The 20,970-nt window shown below is 39.8% G+C and overlaps 1 protein-coding gene across 1 annotated transcript in view; it reads right to left on the bottom strand.

Annotated features, from left to right (window-relative positions):
* LOC144251531 (phosphatidylinositol 5-phosphate 4-kinase type-2 alpha-like) overlaps positions 1-20,970 on the bottom strand; it is a gene marked incomplete at its 3' end in the record, with an annotated part of 128,637 nt that overhangs the window by 9,150 nt on the left and 98,517 nt on the right. The window contains exon 4 of the mRNA XM_077794395.1: positions 11,156-11,266. Coding sequence (XP_077650521.1) covers positions 11,156-11,266 — 111 coding nt within the window. The remainder of the gene's footprint in view (positions 1-11,155; positions 11,267-20,970) is intronic.

Below are 20,970 nucleotides of genomic sequence, written 5' to 3'. Positions count from 1 at the left end.
CCTTTTCCGACCTGTTGGTCAATTCTGCCTCCTCTATGTGCCCATGAAATGTGGGATTTCCTCAGGGCCTCAACCTAGGCAGGCTCTCTCATCCCATTCTATACTATTAGTACCTCCCAAGCTTATCATATCCAGTCAACAATCTTTCTATTGAATTTCACACTCACAGAATTAAATTAGTTTAATGAGGTTTCCATGCCAATTATAAGTTTCATAAAGGTAACACTGTGTCAATTTTATTCAATGTAAGATCTCCTGTGCTTAGTGGGTGGGACGTAGCATGTAAGGGTACTTAATAAATGACTTAGACAAATAAATGAATGGAACTAATTTAAAAAGTAACCTAAGACTTTTCTTACAGATGCCTACATTCTCCACTATGTTCGTAATTAATACCATGACTTTCACCTTTGTTGTAAATGTGAAGATTCTGGAATTTGAAAACAGAAGAAAATCCAACGTGATTTGTGATGAAAGACAAGTCCAGGAGTTTTTATCATGATGCATGATGGCTATGATAAATGAAGAATATGATATGAGAAAAATGTGGGGGATGGGGGTAGTTAAAGGCATATGGCAATCATAAAAGGAGAAAAAGAAGGTATCACAAAATAATTCTTTAAGGATGTTAATCTTATAAAAAACACTGTTGCATGGTTAACCTAGGGGTAAACTTGGAAGGGAATGCGGATGTTCTAGAGCTTTTACTCTCTGGAGAAACTGCACTGCTGGGTGTTTCAGCACGCTCTGTACCATAAAGCCACACATGAGGAATACAACTTTAAGGGAAGGAGGGAGAGATGAATCATAGAATTTCTGATACAATTTATTGCTAAATAAGACCAAAGAATAATGCTCAATGGTTTCTATAGAATCCACACTTAAAATTGTTCCAACTTCCCCAAGAATGTGTGAACTTATAAAACTGATAAATAATGACCTCTTTAAACTGCAGGATCACAGCAATCCAAGACTGTCTGCTCCCTGCCCTTGATTCCTTCCTATTTTCACCCCTGCAGAGGAGAAGGGGTCTTCTGTTTTAATACTGCTTAGATGTGGTACTTAGGGGGTCCTCCATTTGAACAGGGGAGAAACATGCTGTTTTTAAGATGCCCCTCTCTTAAGAACAGGAAGAGAGGGACACAGGGACTGCGGATGGCTTAAGCAGGAAAAAGAAGAATAACGTGAGCAAGACCTGGGGGTCTAGGGGGTAATGGAGTTGGGAAGGAAGAAGGAAGGCAGGCAGGAAGGGAGGGAGGGAGACTTCCAGGAGCACCAGATGGGATCCTAAAATGATCTCTGAGAAATGGTTTTATTTTAAATGCATGATGCAAACTCTAAGTTTTAAGGAATCTCCATAAAATACCTTCCAAAAATGAATAATGTTGCATATGTTGATGTATCTGTGTATCAAGTAAGGTAATATTTTGTACATAGACAAGAAACATAAAAACATTATTTCTACCTTCTGATACTTTTAGGCTCACAACTGAGACTGTTCCCTTTAAGAACTTAAACATCACAAACAAATTAACAAAATAACTTGATAATAAGTGCTTCAAAAATAATAAGGCTGCACTGGGAGCACCATAATGTTATGCTTTTAATAATCTATTATTTAGCATGAGCATTTTTCATAAGTTAAAAATATTCTCAGCATCTATCCACTTCCTTTTAACGTTACTGATTCAATTACAAGACAATCTAAGGATGGCTGCTTTCTCCCTTCTGCAAGATTAATTTCTATATTGTAAGAATGGAAAAGTAACTATTTAATCCTCAAGATTACTTTTTAAGAAAAGTACAAATATTTCTTCCATGTTCAACCACTGTCTTCTTGTAGCTACCAGGTACTCCTTCTCCACTGGCAAAAAGGCATAATCAAAATGGGGTTTGCTACCTGTTGTACCAACGTTTCAATTTATAGGCTCAACAGGTACCATCAAAGGAGATTAGGCCCCTGTTGGACCAACATTTAGCAACACTGGCCATTGTATCACATGTGTGGCCTGAAATTAGGAGCACACATTAGACTAGAGATTATTCTCCAGGGAAAGGACAGGCACATCTGTGTAATATTCAAGAGCGCTCCTGTCAGTGGCTCCTCAGATCCGGATTTTCTCCACCCCACACATTGCTTTCTGTGGTACAATGCTCCCCAGGTCTCTTATAGCAAAGTTCTTTTCCAACATCAAAGAAGCCCCTTTCTGGAATCTGTAGTGATAACTTTCAAACTTTTTTTTTTTTTTTGTACCAGGGATTGAACCCAGGGGCACTTAACCACTGAGCCACACCCCCAGCCCCTTTTACTTTTTTATTTTGAGGCAGGGTCTCACTAAATTGCTTAGAGCTTCACTAAGTTGTTGAGGCTGACTTGGAACTTTCGGTCCTCCTTGCCTAAACCTCCCAAATTGTTGGGATTACAGGCGTGAGCCACCGCATCTGGCCTGTAGCAGTGACTTTCAGATGCTTATAATGCAACAATAACACTAAGCTTTCCTCTGAATAGATGCTGAATATTTAGTTCCAAATTTTAAAAAGTGAACTTGATTATCGTCTATTCTTATTATACTCTTTATATGCAGTAAAATCAATCAATCAATCACAATTGTTTTTGGGGTCAGCTTCCATATTTTCCACATTAAATTCGTTGCATTAGCTATGTTTGCATTTTAAAAATTGTTTTTAATTATGCATTGTTCACCCTTTTATTTTCATAGCAGGGCACGTCATGTCACCTCTTTCAGTTATTTATCATGCAGGGGCTTCTGTTTTTTTCTAAGAGTGTTCTTAGAAACTTACATTTGCTGGTTATGTTTGGTCTGTAAATGCTGGTTTCAACATTAACAGCTATTACTGTTTTCTGTCTTCTTTTAAAAAATGCATTTATAAGTGATGACATGGTATCATCAATAGAGGCAAAATTTCTTTCTTCCTTGGTTTCCTTAGAACTTTTTCTGGTATAACTGTGGGCTTGTTACAACTGTGATGCACTGATAAATTGACATCATGGAAGCAGACTTTCAAAAACATAAAATGTTAACAGCCACAAGATCTCAGTTCTCTTTGCTCTTAGGCAGTCACTGAGAATAACAAGTATTATGAATCCCTGATTTGTTGCTCTTCTCATGCAAAATGAAATGCCATTAAAAGATTCACAGCTGACTGAAGGCTTCAGCAGAGAGGGTTCTAAGTGATGTGCTCCAACAGATAAATATTTATATCTCCGTGTGATAGTGTGAACCTGGGCTCTGGCTTTCGGAAATTGCTGTTATTATCACGTTTCACTCATTTTTTTTTTAGAGGCTTGAAGTGACAATTTAATATAGCTTCAAATTAATACTTCAATGTAAAGTCTTGTTTCACTTAATGTTTTTGAAAGGTTAAATTATCTGTAATCCTTATTGTGCCTCTGGCTATGTTTACAGGCCACCCCAACATCAGAGAGAAAGAGTGAGGTGAAGATAGGAGAAAGGAGAAAGAAAGGAAGGCAGGGGGAGGGAGGAGGCGGGTGGGGGTGGCGGCGGGGGAGGAAGGACTCAAGCCAATCTGATTGCTTTGTTTTAGAATGACCAAAGAAATAAATAATCCAAACTCACTGAATTCCTGCTTTGGTATGTTTTGAGACATGGTCTATAAGTATCAGTTAATAAAATACTGATAAGAATACTGGCTTTGAATAGTTCTGAATTCAAAGAAGAACATAAAGATAACTTCATTTAAGCAAATGTAAATACAAAACTCTACTGCTTTTCTTAAGCTTCAGAAAAACCAGGCTTAAAAGGAACAAACATTCTTCTGTGGTGCTTACAGTGATTCTTAGCACTAAGATAGAAAGAATATGTGCAAATGCAAGTGCTGCTCTTAATTCCATTTGTTCCATGCTACAATAAAGATCTATAAATAGCATCAAGAATGAAATAACTTCATAAAACATATCACAAAGTACTTTATCATGAGCACAGATGGAATTTACTATAATTGAGAAGCAGAATGGCTGCTTGAGCATCACAACTAATGGGGAATGCCTAACAGGAAGCTTAGCTGCTATCAAAGCCAGGAGGGTTCTAGATCTGTCCCCTCAGCCCTCAAATATTCCAGAGCTGTGTCCTGAGTAACATAGCCTGGGACCAAGGTGGGGAGGAGGTGGACATTGGAGCAGGTGTGCCCAAGAGCAGGTGGAGAGTTCAGGGCCCCAGATAGTGTGGGGTGCAGAGCTGGCAGCAGTCAGGAAGTGCTGGATAGAACCCATCACAGAAATCCTCAGTGAGGAGGGTGAAGGGGGCTGGTTGGGTCCTGAATGGGGAGCACCTTTCTCTGCAGAGACAAAACTCTCTGGGGAAACAGCTCCCCTTAATCAGCCTCTGAGATCTTCCAAGGCCTTCCAGAGATGAGGATAAGCAATGAGCTCAGCAAAGCAAGTATGGTACAGGGAGAAGTGATAATTAGATCTCTATAGAGATGCCTTGCCACCTAGCTGTAGATGGCCCACAGGTGCAGCTCCTTCTGGCTCTCACACTCCACAGTGCCCACCAGCATGGCTGAGGCTCCATCAGGACATCATGGCACTGTGACTTTTCCCTTTCCCCAATCTTACTTCTTTCCTCTGCCTTGCATAGGCATTGATCCATGATCAAATGCTGCCCCTAAAGTTTGGGTGTGCATATGGTTTGGCAGGTCACTGTATGAGCGTCAGCAGACATGAGACCCAGCAAATTTCAGAAACCAGGAGTTGCAGAGGTTAAGACCACCAGAAACAGATTTTGAGCAGTTTTGCACAAAATGTTTTAAAGGATGAAATATCATGGCTGGAGACGGAGCTCGGTGATAGAATTCTTGCTTAGCTCATGTGGGCCCTGGGTTTAATCCCCAGCACTTTTTTTTTTTTTTTAAGATGCAGTTTCAGAGACAAGCATATTAAAACAAAACAAACAAATAAACAAACAAACAAACAAAAATCCCCAGTAATGAACTGGCAGATTTGGAAAAATTTTCTAGGAATACTTCTGGGATTAGAAAGATACTTGTTGAAATAAAAAAAAAAATCATCGGGCAGGTGAGATAATAGATTAAAACAATGTAAATACAAAACTCTGCTGCTTAGGAAATGGATGATACAGCAGAGAAACTTGCCTAGAAGTGAGCAGAATGGAAAATGGTAAAAAGAACAATTAAAATTAAAGACTGCAGGGCCACAGTGAGAATATTAAATATATAGCTCCCAGAGAGATTGGAGAAGAAAATACAGGACAGAGATAATGTTTAAAGAGAAAAGAACTATGAAATTTCTAGAAACTGGAGAAAAACTGTTATAGGAAAGCTTGCTGGGGAGTGTCCTGGGCAGCCCTCTAGATGCTGGGGGACCAAACGGCTGAGAATGCTGAGACCAGAGGACTACACATGTTCTGAGAGCAGAAGAAACTCCATGATGACAAACACCTTCCTGAGGTTTCCAGGAGAAAGCAAGAAAAGTATCACAGCTTTTTCTGGCAGCAGAAGGTCTGGTGGGAGCTCAGGTCTCATAGTGCTTTGGTACTTATAGGATGCAGAATCTTAAAGTACTTTTCAAATTCCAACTGGCCATTCCTCCAGAGAGTGAATGAAAAGACAAAGACCAGGGCAGTGGTGGTGCACATCTATAATCCCAGTTATTTTGGAGACTGAAGTGGGAGGATTGCTTGCGTATAGGAGTTTGAGGCCAGCCTGGACAACATAGCAAGTTATCTGTCTCTAAAACAAAACACAAAAACAAAAACAAACAAGAAAGTCCAAGGGCAGACTCAGGAGAGAGCTCAGAAGGTTCTGTTTCAAATCGCAGGTACTGACCTGTCCTGGGGCAGTGAGTCAGAACTTGCATTTCCACAGGATTCTCAGGTCTGTCACAGTCAAAGCCTGAGAAGCACTAATGTAACCCATTACCTTTTCTCGTTCGGAACCACCCACCTTATTCTTTTGCTTTTAGTGTCTCAGTTTTATTCTACTTATGCCTCATCCTTCAAATAATAATACCAATGCCACTGTCCCCCAGGGAAGGATAAACAAAGGTGCTCTAAGGAAGTTATGTTCACACTAAAATCTTCTACTGAAAGTTAAGGCACTAACTTAAGGACAGATTTGAACTTGTTTTATTAATTTCATCAATTTATTGATTCAGTCACTTTGAAATAAAAAACAAATTTAAACCCTATATTTGTTTTTTTGTAGTTTTTTTAAATTTGTTCTTTTTAGCATTACATGACAGTAGAATGTACTTTGACATATCATACATACGTGGATCATAACTTCCCATTCTTGTTTAAACCCTACATTTCAGAAGCTTAAAATAATTATTTTTAATGCTATTTTTGTAAGTTCTTCCTTGATCACACTACCTTGTAACTTTCCAAAAGTTATACTGTAAGTCCTGTAAAAGTTCTAAAATTTTATTGACAGTGTCACTAAATTTTATACTAGATTTTAGCTAAAAGGCCAGAACATCATTACCTTTTAATTTTAATTTAAGCTGAAGCTATATGATGGCCAATAGTTCAGGTGTGTGTGTGTGGCGGGGGTGGGGGGAAATCAGTCAACTTAGGAGAAATAAGATTCCTGACTAATTTTTTTTAATGTTCTTCTGATATGCTTAGCTAATTAGTTGTTAATCATCATGTATAAGATCTGAGTTTGTTGTAGTCAAGCAGAAATTTGAAAAAAAAGGATATTTATACCAAAACATTATATTCCTAATTCAAGAAAGAATTAAATGAAAGAGATTTATGAAGTGTGCAATACATAATATGAATTTACCAGTGGTCTGAGAGATGATGCTGTCCATTCTTAGCACAGAGTGGAATCAGGGTAGAATTTGGGCATCAAATAAAGAATAGGGCAAGAGCCTGAAACCTGCGAGAAAATCCTAACTCCTTATAGTTCAAATCTTCATAAACCTACATCAGTGCTGGGCTCTGCCAGAAACAGGCCCTCTAGTGGATTGAAAGAGTTAATGACTGACATTGGGATCATTTCAGCATTGGGATATAAGAAGTGGAACAAGAATGGCATTTAATTATCTTATTCAATCAATTCTATAGCACTTCTTATATAAATAAGAAGTTCTAAGCATAAGTACGAATCCATAAGCCTAAGAAGCACAATACCCAAACAAAGGAGTACTAAGATCCAAATTTTTAGACTAAGAAGCTGAAGCCAAAAGGTTGCCCAAGGTTGCATCATCGGTCGGGGCAAAACTGGGATGTGATGTTTCCCAGTCTCTGTTCCATACTACCTGCCACACCACACTGTGGTAAGGGTTATTTGTCAGAAAATTAATCCCAAAAGAATTTAGTTGAATAACAAGCAACCTCTCCAGATGTTAGTTTTGTGGTAGTTTTAACCCTCCAGAATATAGCTGCAACTGTGAATGTTATTTCACTAAAACAAAAAACAACAAAGGAAAAGAAAAGGCAAGGAAATGGCTATGGAGCAACCAAAGCTACCAGAAAGTCCATCTAATATGCTCCACAGGAGAGGCCCTCTCCAGAGCCCATCTCCTCTATTGCTATACAATTTGAACAGACTTAATTGCTTGCTGGGGCATGTCCTGGGGCAGCCCTCTAGACTCTGTGGGGAACACATGGCTGAGGATGCTGAGACCTGAGAAGCACAGCTAATTATAAAGTAAAAGTAACAAAAAGCAAAAATTTTGAAACAGAAGAATTGACAGTCACCACTGAAGCACAGGACAGAAGCAGTTTAGACCTACTTTAAGTAAGAATAAAGGTCTAATAGTTACACCTCAAATGTCTCTGAGCATCTCAGAACAGAATGAGAGAATGACAAAGCTTGAGAGGACCTCCGAGGACTCCAGATGGGAGGCCTGTGTTTGGGCACACGGAATCACATAAGGGCATGTAGACTGAGCTTCCCACCATGCACTATTTATCAACACCTTGCCTGGAAGTGGTTTTGAGAAGGGCAATTGAAGAATATTCCATGGAAGCCAGTCTGATGGAGGGTCAGGTGGCCAGTGAGCATTGTTTCCCCGCCTCTCTGCAGAGCTGTGTTCACTAAATAGAAATGACATGTCACTGTGGTTTTAGCAGCCCAGACTGATGATTATTTTTTAAAAAAGATCTATAACATTTTTGTGTTTCACAGCTTGTGGAAAGGATGTTGTTCATAGGATTGGATGTCCTGTGTCTTCTCTGGGGAACTCCCTGGAGACAATCCTGTTGGATTTTATATCAAAAATACTTGTATTTCTCCTTAGCAAGAGTGCAGCTAACTCAGGTTGCTCTTTCTACTTTGGCTGCTAGGAAGCTTGGCTCAAATTAGTGGCCCTCAGAGTAGCAGACATGCTACTAAGACTCTTCCAGGCTCCAACTTGTTCCTTCCTGCATTCTATTTTCCCTTTTCTCCCCCATTTATTCTATCTTGTATTTCAAACTTTCTTGAAGGCTACTTCACATCTTTTCTGGAGTAAATACCTGAATAAAATAGGTAAAGGAATGAAATATAGACAGGAAAACTCAGTTCAGAGATTGCTGACACAACAGGTTCATAACAAGGTAGGATCTATTGTCTCCTGATTTCAACTTATTGTCCTTTAAGTAAATTGTATAACAATAATCATTCTCAATCATCATGACCCTTTCAATAATATTTAAAATATTCTATTTTTAAGAAGGCAAAAAATAGATATGGGCTAAATGAACTTTTCTGAGTAAAAAAAAATACCCAAAATAACAATTTTGTAGAAGTGGTACAAAAAGAAATCTTTAGCACTTTATAGCTCCTGCAGTGTGCCAACAGACTGGTCCCAATGTGTTTTGTGACACTGGGGGTATGTCTAATCTGTAGTGTTAGGTCATAGTAAGTACCCCAGAGAAAACATTTCAAACTGTGATTTCTGTAACATCAAAAGACTGTGAACTCAAAAGTTGTCATCAAGAAGTGGCTACCTGAATTGTGTGTCACATTTTATTAGAATGGTGTCACAGCCACTTGTCAGAATAATATGTTTTCATGAGTCATGAGATATTTCTTTGCTTTGAATGTTGTGAGCCAACTGAAAGGAAGTGTAAAAAGAATGTGTGAGTATGCATCAAATTCAAGAGCGGGGAACCCGAATATGAAAAATGAACAGGTGAAGAGTTAAAAGCAGCAACCTGCAATTTAATTCATTCAGAAGCCAGTGCCTTGGTGTCTTCCCTCTGGTAGGTACTCTCTGAGCACTTTAAATTCCCTTTGTCACAGGCAATAGCCTGAGCCTGGCAGAACAAATTTTAAAGGCAATAGATGCTATAAAAGACATGTGAGATGTTAAATGAATTTAGAGACTGACTAATGCTTTTAAGAAAATAAATCAGAGGCGGTACCAAGTTTACAGAAACAGAACGTCGTTCAAAGATTGTTATAGACTTCAGCGCAAGCAAAATGCCACTGATCACATTTGCAAAGACTGGAAGAATAGCACTGCCAAGAAATAATGTGTAGTATGTGAACATGAAGCATGACCCAAAGTAATACTTTTAAACAGACACAAATACAAATAAGTGCTGCCTTCAAAGTAGATATTCTGAGAAGCTGATACTTAATAATTGTGATGGTTTAAAGTCTTTGAGCATTATCCTAATGCAGGCAGGGCTTGAAGCACTTTATTTTGAATATTCTCTATGAAAGACAATCTTTATCTCTGAGGAGAATTTGGACTCTGCTATAGACTGAATATTTGTATCCTCCCAAATTCATTATGTTGAAACCCAAATCACCATTGAGAGGTAATTAGGTTACGAAGGTGGAGTCCTTGTGATGGAATTAGTGCCCTCATTGGAGAAGGTAGCAGGGAGCTTTTGCTTTCTGTTCTTCCTCCCATGTGAGGATACCAAAAGAAGGCAGTCATCTACATGCCAGGAAGAGGGCCTTGCCAGAACCTGACTATGCAGGAACCCTTATCTCAAGTTTCCAGCCTCCAGAACTGTTTAGTCCACCCAGTTTATGGTGTTTTGTTATTTCAGACAAAGGAGACAACTAGGTCAGACGGTGTGTGTGTGTGTGTGTGTGTGTGTGTGTGTGTGCGCGCGCGTGTGTGTTCTGTGTGTTTCAAATACCAGTTCTAATCATCTAAGGATGATTCCTATAATGTTGCAGCAATGGTCATATTCATGCCATAAGACCACAATTTTTCAAGATGACTTATTGTTATACAATAGACATTATCTTGGTAACAGTGTGGCTGCCACCACATCCACCATATGCTCAGCTCCTACTGTGTGACAGATACTGTGCTAAGTACTTGGTATATACTTCCCATTTACTTTTCAGGACTCTGCAGTTAGGTGTTAATATCCTTATTGTATAAATGAAGAAACTCAGTCTCAAAGTCCAGAAATCAGTTAGTAAGTGATAGGGCTGAGATCTGAACCCAAAACGGTCTGGTAGTTTCAATCTGAAGGGCAATTACAAAGGGATAATGCTTAGGAATGAAAAGGGACAAGACGTAAACCAATACACCTACAATTGGAGAATTTCCTCCACAGTAGAATGGGGCTATTCGGTGCATTTTTCTAGAACTCTGACAGGAAGGAAAAGTGGGAGCAAGATGAGACTTGGAGATGTAGGTGGATTAAAAACTCTGAAGTCAACATTTAACTTCTGTCACAGGTAAAATCTTCTGGAAAGTTTCCAAATCTTAAGCAGAATGATTTCAAGACCAGTGGTGATCACTGAAGTGATCATACAGAAGGTATTTAGGAAAAGCATTATATACATAATAACCTCTATAACATACGCAGTCTTAAACGTAAACTGTCAGGAATCTGGCCACATTCCCTTTAGAACAATGGGTGACAGGAGATTTTTAAGTCAAACATGTCTCATCATTTCCTAACTACATATTGAGACCTTTGGCCTTGATGACACTTGGTCATGGATGTTAACCTTCTCAGAGATTCAAATACAGATAAAGAGAGCTGGGGATGTGGCTCAAGCGGTAGCGCGCTTGCCTGGCATGCGTGCGGCCCGGGTTCGATCCTCAGCACCACATACAAACAAAGATGTTGTGTCCGCCGAAAACTAAAAAATAAATATTAAAAAAAAATTCTCTCTCTCTTTAAAAAAAAAGAAAGAAAAAAGAAAACAAAACAACAACAAAAAAATACAAATAAAGAAAAATTACCTGGTGGTATTTCTTCAGGATGTTGTGCATCTCGGCCACATCTTCACTGGTAATGGTCTTGATGACATATCTTTTGTCATAGGAAGTGTGAAAACGAGCCCCGCTGCGTGCCTGGGAATCATTAGGAAGGGGTGCACTTCTGGTCAAGGAATTCTTCCCGGTTAGGGTAAGGGGGGAGAGGGAAGAAAATTGGTTAGAGGTGGGGATTTCTGATACCCAAGTAATTTGTTGTGATAGCAACATTTGTGCTTGGAAAAAGTTGACAAGGAGGCTGACACTATTTTATATTCACGGTAACTCAAACTGCAAATGAAACTTTCAAATGAAATGGAAACAGCTTGGGCAAGTACTATGATTCCAATATTCTCAGAGCAGGCTGATATCTAGAATTAAGGTCACAGTTACTTTATTCACCTTGCTGTTCTTTTCAGAATTAGACATGAGCTCAAATTTTTCTTCTGGATAAGATTAGGTTCCAGTTATGAAAGAAAATTTCACAGCCACCAAGCTTTCCCTTACATGACGAGTGTGTACCAGCATTTTGCACAGGGCACTTCTCATTCTGATAAGATTCATTTGCAGGGGTATCATTATCACCATCCTTTGGTAAGTAAGGAAATGGGACAAGAGAGGTTTAATAACAGGGCAAAGGTCACACAGCTAATAAGGAAAGAGCTAGAATTCCAGTTCTGGTATGGCTGGCTCAGAGATCAAGTTCTCAACTAGTAAACTATGCTGCCTATAAAGGAGGAAGGAACCTCTTATTCTATAAGAGCTTCTCAGAAGATTCCAGATGGGTCCATCCTCTACCCACCCCTCTCCTGATGTTTCTGAGCACTACTGATCCCCTGGAGGGTAAACAGGGAAGGCCTCTGAGTAGGACTCTCCTGGCATTATTTCATTATGGTGTCTCATTTGTGCTGTTGACACTAGCTAGGGACATCTACCTCTTCTCCCATAAGCAATTCCATTCGTGCCTCCTCTTCTGCAGAGCTTCCCCACCTTTCCCCATCTTTCTGACACTGGTCATTAGATTAGTGGAAGTAGCAAACTCTGGCACTTGAGGAAGTCTATCCTTCATTGCTGCTAACTGTGCTCTTGTGCTGGGCCTCATTGAACTACGTGTGGGATTCAAAGGCAACTTCTTCTCTAAAAGTGGGCATTCAAAGGCCAGTGAAGCAACGTTGTCTAATTCAGGGAACATCACACCCTTGAAAGGAAGGAAGCATCTCTGCCCTATAGATTTCAATGAAAGTGTTCCTTGCTATCTTGTATATTCAAGACTCCTTATCCTTTCTAAATGAAATCCAGCAGTGTCCAGCTATCTAAGGGAGAATCAAATTACAGTGGCCCAGAAGCTCATGGAGGCCCTAGGATTGAAGGGGGCACTCTCAATTCTCATGAGCTCATTCTCAGTCCTTGGGATGTGTCCTGGCACTGCCACAGCAGTCTGTTACATTCTAAGACAGCCCACCTCAGATCCAAGTGCAGGCAGATACACCTGCCAAAGTACAGAACGGAGAATGTCAATTAACCAAATCTGCTTTCCTTAGCTCATTAGAAAACTTAAGATGAAAAAAAAAATCAGTGTAACTCCCAATGACTTTAACCAGCAGGATTTGAGAATGTTAAATCATTCCTAAGATTACTGAAATTCATTGAGAATGAGGAAAGGGGTTTTCAGGATGAAAATGACTATACTCACATGAACATTATTTTTGGTCTTAAAAATTTTCCCTTTGTATTTCCTACTTACAATAACAAGGAAGAAAATCAAAGTGAATATCCTCTTTTGGAGATTTAAGTGTGAGTTTCCCCAAACCTCTCCAATTGTTGCTCTTTTTTAATTGTTTTACTTTCTCATCCAAAACACCAATTTGCAAAGGGGCATCTATTGCAAATAAAACAAGAACTTCAGGAATTGTAAGACTTCAAATTATCTTCAGGCATAAAATAAAAGCTGGAATGATCAACTTTCATGAAAGCCAGGTGGAACAGACCATAAACTTTGTAAAACTGATAATTCATGTAAAATAATTTTTTAGGGGGGTGGGGAATAGTAAGGGATAACTGTATTTAGCCAAGATGGAATTACTGCAGCACCTGTCTTATAGCTCATCTTTTTGTACATCTTAGATAAGAAAGTAAAACGTTCTCTCATGGGTCAAGCGGGGAGAATAAAATGGAAATCAGTATCACTAGTGCTTTTCAATAAAGTTCAATGAGCAACTGAATCATCTGGGACCACACTAAAATGCAGATTCTGATCTGAGAGGTTGGGGTGGGGCATTTTAAGAAGTTGACAATGCTGATTGTGGTGGTCTATGGACCACATGTGAGATACAAGGGTCTACTGAATTGTGATAGTGTCTCATCTGGCACATAAGGAGCAGAGTGTAGTGTATTCCAGGCGTTATAATGACACTTATCTGTATTAATGCCTTTCCCATTATATTCTCTCCAACTCTGGTTTGGTTAAAATGAGGAACTTTATAAATTCATGACATTCACTGTATTCATTAAGTAAACATTTAATAATGTTGACTCCTCCCAAATTTTTTGCTTTCAATTTCAAAGACAAAGTTATAATCAATTATTTCAGACTTTGCATTAGGATACTGGCTATGTCTTAATCCTTTTTAAAAATTTTATTTATTCTAATTCGTTATATATGACAGCAGAATGCAATTTAATTCATAGCACACATATGAACACATTTTTTCATGTCTCTGGTTGTACACAAAGAAGAGTCACACCACTTGTGTTTTCATACATGTACTTAGGGACATAATGTCCATCTCATTGCATCATCTTTCCTACCCCCATTCCCCCTCCCTCCTACTACCCTCTTTACCTAAAGTTCGTCTATTCCTCCCATGCTTCCCCTACATCTCCAATATGAATCAGCATCCTTATATCAGAGAAAACATTCAGCATTTGTTTTTTTGGGATTGGCTTACTTTACTTAGCATTATGTTTTCCAGCTCCATCCATTTACCTGAAAATACTATGATTTTATTGTCTCTTAATGCTGAGTAATATTCTATTGTGGTATATATATTCTATATATACCACATTTTCTTTATCCACTCATCTACAGGAAGGGTATCTAGGTTGGTTCCACAATTTAGATATGTGAATTGTGCTGCTATAAACATTGATGTGGCTGTGTCCCTGTAGTATGCTGTTCTTAAGCCCTTTGGGTATAAGCTGTACCTGATTCTGTGTCAACTTTTGTTCTTTTTAGTAATCCCTTCAGAAGTCTCAACCCACAATATGTACTTTCAGAATGGGGGAAAAAAAATTTAAGGCTCCTGGTTTTCAAGTAATCAGTGAAATTTTGTCAAAATTTAGAATGTACCTTTCATATCACTATTAACATAAAAATATATCAAATTTAGTAAAAACATCATCTAATAGACAAGTAGAATATCAGATGAGATAATGCAATTTTACATAAAATGCCTAATCCTTGGAATGACTCTAAAGCCTGGAAAAATCATCATTATTTCATATTTATTCACAACATTACTATGAGACAGGAGAAGCCAGGTGCAGTTTTCTACTTGATACTTGATGATAAAAATCTGGCTTACAGTGGAATCAAGTACAATGTCTGAGATACCTGCCTAAGGCTTCCTCTGAGGTAACAAAACAGGCAATTGGCAAAGATAAGACCAAACTTTTGCTATTATGAAACACCATAACCATCAAATTTTTGTAGCCTTTGGAATAAGGTAAGTTATGTTTTAAAGGTAGTGCAGTAAGTAATAATGGTCAGGAACAAAGAACATTCTCCGCCATTCATTCTATCTGCCATTCATCAGCACTTGCTTATGTCCTTTAGCCTCATTGATCCTCATAGACAATAATAAGCCTAGGGAGAGAGCAGGCTAAATTGGAACTCACATCAGATCTTTAATAACTCTAAAAATATATTTACTCTAAGACAGCTCATTGCTCTCCTGGAGGGCATGGACCTTGAAGGTGATTCAGTACACGTTTCCCTGGGAGAATTCAGTGAGAAGACAGGATACCATCACCTTAGGCCATTCAGGCCAAGGTTACAGAAAAGACAACACTAGTTCTTAGAGCTGCATGAAAATAATACTTCCTTGGGTCCAGATGCATTCAGGACAACTTCGGCAAGGAGGAGCAAGTGAGCAAAGGGAGGAAGGAGGTCTGTGTGTTAAAAGTGGTCCTTGCGCTGCCTTCCAATAGCCTGCTACCTAGCAGAAACTGCATATGAAACTCCTCAGGGTGCTCTGTTCTGTCCCAAGGAAGAATGAGTCACAGAATTGTACAGGATGCTTGGACAAGGTGGGACAGCAAGAAGGGGAGGCTTGAGGGAAGCAGCCTAGAGTGATCTTCCAGCACCCCCAAAGAGTCTTTGCATGTGTAATTAAATATCCTAACCAAAGAGTATTAGAATTGGAAGCAATCTTAGAAATAATTCCAAACCACTTAACTTAGATAGTAAAACAGAGACCCATAAAATATGAATGACTCGATCATTTTAGCTTTTCGCTGTATCAACTGGGATGATACACGTGGAGGATCCAGGTCCCACAGTCTGCTGGGCAGCATGATGGGAGAGTTGATGCCAGTTTTTCCATGGTGACAAACACCTAATACCAATACGGGGTGTGAGTCAGCTGGCAAAAAACCAAACCTGTCCTTATGTTTTCAATTTTGCCAAGTAAAGTGTGCAGAAAATATTATTAACAACAGCTAATGTAATCCAGAGTCCTTTACTTACATTTTTATGAACCTGTGTACCAAGCTATCATGATTCTAGGGCTGTTTATTGCTTGACTGTAACTGAAGGGGACAGGAATAGGAGCTGTCTTCTCTCGAGGCAAGAGCTGAGACAGATGTGTGTTTGTGGAACAAGGCTTCAGGACAGAAAAACTGCTGCTGAGCCTGGGCTTGGAGTCAGAGGATTCATGCAGCGTGAAGACAGGCTGAGGGGTGCCTAGTGCTCAGTACTTCATAAAAGTCTTGTCGATTGTAGAGACAACATCAGCCCTAAGAATTCTTCATATTTCTGACCATGTGGCACATTTCATCATGTCTATTTTAATTAGTTCACATGGTCTAAGAATTGGTGGAGGTTTTCATTCCCCTTCTACCACTGGCTTCTATCTTTAGAACAGTATCCCATCCTCTGCCTTTCTTTGCTCAGAATTGCATGGGTTACGCTGGCAAATAATGGCAAGAACCTAAGTAATCTTTTTACAGTAGGAATGCTGAATTGCAGGTTACTTTCCACAATACTAAGCTGGGAAACAAACACAAACAAAAAAGAACCAGGAAAAGCAGTTAAAATGAAATCAACAAGCTAGGAGGAGATCTACGTGAAGAAAGAAGGTCAAGCAGAAGGCAACATGAAAAAAATTCTTTCTCATCTTAATCTCTGGATTTAAAAGACCAAGCCTCAGATTCAAATCTGATCCAATCAAGGCATAAACAGCACCATTTGGTTATCTTCAAGATAATCTCCCATTTTTAAAGTAAAATATTCACATTCAGAAGTCTTTACCCTCATTTGCCTGTCTTTATGAGACAGCTGCCAGATGAAATCACCCTAAGAAATCTACCCAGAATCTGGAAAAATCTACTCTCATTAAAAATTAAATTCCTTGTCATGGACACAGCTTAGAGAAGTATGTTCTATAATAGAGTGACATTACTTGAACTCAAAATCTGGGATTCTGGACCTATCAGTTCAAAAGTGATAGCAGGAAAAAAGAAAATAATGTACTTATGAAAAAAAAGTGATAGTAGTAAGTTATTTTCTAAGGCTCTCAATAATAATAACCTATGTTTTAAAAAGGGAATTTAAAACATTCTACAAAGAAGTTTCAAGCTGAAAATTACCAGCTTATCCGATCTTCCTTCTATCCTTGGCCTCACTGCCCAGCACCCTTTCAAACCACAGGGAAAGAGTGGATACAGTGAGGTGGGGCCGGGGGAGGGTGTGAGCAGAAGGTGAGGGACAAAGATCACAGTCCCACAGCAGCAAGTTAAAGTCAGGGGCTCCAGGCCCCTCACCAACCCCCTCCCCTACACCCCTTATTCTCATCTGATTATCTTCAAAGTAAGACAGCTCGAGTGAATGGTTTCTAAGTTTCCTATTTGCTCTTCTAATTATTCAGCATTAGTTACCTCTGTCATTTCCCAGACATTTAGAAATGGATAATGATTTACTATTTGTTTATGGGACCAAAATGCTGATGATAAGTGTAAATAAACAAACTGCAAAAAAAAGCTCTATTCATCAGTGACTCCTTTCCTTCTATACATTTGATAGTTTCATATTACAAACTATATAATATGACCACTCAGTCCATTCCTTAAATTCACTTGCTCAGAGTGGAAATGGTGCAATCATAATCTGCCTTAATCAAAAGGTATCCAGGGCTGGAGCTATAGCTCAGTGGTAGAGCACTTGCCTTGCATGCATGAGACACTGGGTTCGATCCTCAGCACCACATAAATAAAAAATAAAGATATATTTAAAAAAAGGTATCCAGAATCAGTATGGGGGGAGTCTCTTACTGAATATAAACTAATTTCAAACTCAAGCACTCTTCTTCATTAATAGCTTTACTAAGATAGAGTTCACATAATATACCATTCACCTATTTACAGTACATGATTCAATCATTCTCAATACATTCACAAACTTATATAAATACTGCCACAATCATTTTTAGAACACTTAATCTCTCCCCAAAGAAACCCCATGTTCATTTGTAGTTACTCCCATTCTCTCTCCCATTCTCCCAACCTAGAAGCCGCTAGTTAATTTACTTTCTGCATATGTGAGGCCCTGGGTTCAATCCCCTGTCTGGATATTTCATACCAAAGTAGTCATCAGTATACAGGTGTATGTGATTGGCCCAGACATTCTTCTTACAAGGCCCCTAAACATTCATCCCCGACTAGGTGACCTACTGTGCAGCTACAGTCCCCCACTGACTCTGGGTAAGCAAGGTGACCCTGTGGGTGCTCTTACTTCAGCCCCTAGATGTGACCGTAGTAGACAATAAATGCCACTTTGAAGGACTCTCCAAGGCTTGCTGGGGAGCAGGTGGGGGAGATGAGGACAAAGCGAATGGTTGGACATAAGTTCAAGTTCTAGGGCAGAATTACTAGGTACAGGGCAGGTGAGAATATGACTGCTCAATCCATCTTGGCCTGACTATCCTGCAACTTGGCATGTAAACATCTGGCCTTATGACATCCTACTTCAAACCTCAACAGCTGTGTTTGAAGCTCTGGTGCCATGCTGGCCCTCAACAGGAAATAAAGGAAGATAATGAGATATGAAGCTTCCTCTTTGATGGCCTTCTTACATTTATAATTGGAAATTTATTGTCCCTAAGAAAAGGATAAATGGTGCTGTCCACTCCCTCTCCTCTAACTGTCTGCGTGGAAAATGTTTATTTCCGCAGTGGGAGGTCCAGGATTAGTGAGTCTCCAGAAGGGTGGAGGAAATATAAAGGTCAATTTAATTAGCTCATTCCTATGGCCAATCTTTTATACCCCTCATAAAACTGTAACATAGTAACTGTTACGTTCTCCTGTACTTTTTTTAGTACCAAGCATTCTGCACATTTAATTTTCTTGAACTAATCATAGTCTTGTATGTATAGATTTTCCCCCCATTTTGATAGTTTGTACATTTGACTAAAAATCACATGTGAAAAGTTCTTACTGTTATTCAAAAGAAAGGCCACTTAAAATCAATTCTGTCATGCTCAAGTGTGTAAAGCCACATTGTAGCAAGAGCATATGTCAACATTGTATACAAGAACCTAAGTGACAGTCATGTACTCACTTGACTTAATAATAGATTCAGCGATCTGACAGCTTAGCTGGGAGGGACTCGGCATTGTGTTTTTCTCCCTCATTTTGCAGATGAGGAAACCTAGACCCCTGAGGGCTAGGTCAATGGTTTACGGTCACTGAAGACCTGAGACTCTACTGGGCCTCTAACTCCTAGGAAATGTTCTTCTCCCCAACCATGTTACCTGTTTCATGGACTTGAAACCTGGAAACCAATCACTGTGTCCTGCTGACAACTCAGGATTATGATTACATGCTTCAAATCACACAGCCCGGGAGATGGGAGTGACTGCCCAGAGAAGCCTGCTTTCTGGTTTTACATTTGACATCTCTGAATGAGCACAGATGGTCTTCTGACCTCGTCAGAGAGTTAAAGACCAACATGCTAACTTGAACGTCGTCATCAAGGATTTATTCAATGCACACTGTGTTCAAAGCCCTGTGTTAAGCTCTTGGGGGAATTTCAAAGAAAGCCTGAGTGTGATCTCAGGTGTAGAATGGCTTTCATTATAGAGGGGAGCAAGATACAGAGCAATCTAGTGCTTATCAATAATGAAACAACTTATCAGAAAAGAAAAAAAACATAAAAATGAAAGGTAATGCTCAACAGAGAAAGCAGCAGAGTTGCAGGAACTTCATGGAGTGCCATGAGATCACCTTTTAAAATTTCAGACTGCTACTTAACTATGGAGATTAAAACACCAGAGACAGGTCCCCAAGGCTCATGAAAAACAAGCATGCATTTAACTTGATAGGAGCACCTAGTGAGAAGGATGGCTGACTGTCAGGTCTTGGGTCCACAGCATGAGGTGCAATCCCAAGAGGTTCAGGGCAGGAAATACAGGCAGATAGGAAGTGTATGCTCATAGGTGGGGGCAATCTGTGGTGGGGCTAGTAATTTGTTCAGCTTGCAAAGAGGAGGAGAAAAAGCACCAGAAAAGTCTAATGATGTTGACAGGCAGTGAGGGTAATCCTGTGGGGTTTAGTCCAGAAGCATCTTTGCTCAGGGCAGAGCTGCCTTCCAGGGCTCACTGGGAGGCACAGAGTAGCTAATCCAAGAGGACAAATGTGAACAATGAGCAAACCCAGTGACAAAGGAATAAAAGAGCATAGACAGTTCAAGGAGCAAGCACATACAGGGTAGTGAGCATGCTGGTATGATTTTAAAGAGGCAGGACCACTGGGGACTTCGATGACCATGTCAGTGCCCATCCTTCCCATAGCAGGGCTTCTGCTCCTCACCCTGTCCTGACCACCAGCCTCAGGGGGAAATCTCACAGTCATTTCCAGAGCCAAGGGGTCAAAAACTCAACTTCCTCCTCCTCTCTATCCCACCCTCAATCTTCCTTCCCTCTGTGATCTGCATTAATGCTCCTTCGAGAGGCCCCCAACTCAATGGCTCCTGTCCTAGGCCCCTGAGAGCCATCAGTCTCCTCCCCAACCTGGCAGTTTACATGTCTTAGTTCTTGGGAAGCCATTCTCTGCTTTAGGGTGTCGGTGACAAGTGCCCTGGCCCTGTCAGGTGTGCCTCCTCCTACTCAGTGCAATACGCCACAGTCTCCTAACATCTGTATCTCTACACATAACCAATCAATCATCTCTAGAAAGTACAGACCTCATGTCATGGCTCCTCCCCTGCGGAAAATCCACAGGGCTGTTAGCTGGCTGCAAAACAGGGTTGAGGTCTTCAGCCCTGTTCCCATGTGAGTCTGGCTTTCCCCCAGCTTTGTCTTCAATTCCACCAACATCCAACTGTTTCACATGTATGAGCTCTGTTACCCCTATTATGGCCCCTTGGCCTCTTCTCCCTTTCTTCCATAAATCTCTCTTGAGGGTCTTTCTCTGTGCAAACTACTGGGAAGGCAGCCAGGAAATAACAGCCACAGTCCCTGTCTTCAGGCAGTTTAAAGTCAATTTGAAAAATCTACAGTTGAAGAACATTTTTTATTTGATAAGACTTA

Source organism: Urocitellus parryii (genome assembly GCF_045843805.1).
Source record: "Urocitellus parryii isolate mUroPar1 chromosome 9 unlocalized genomic scaffold, mUroPar1.hap1 SUPER_9_unloc_3, whole genome shotgun sequence".
NCBI lineage: Eukaryota > Metazoa > Chordata > Mammalia > Rodentia > Sciuridae > Urocitellus > Urocitellus parryii.
This window is presented reverse-complemented; position numbering and strand designations above follow the sequence as displayed.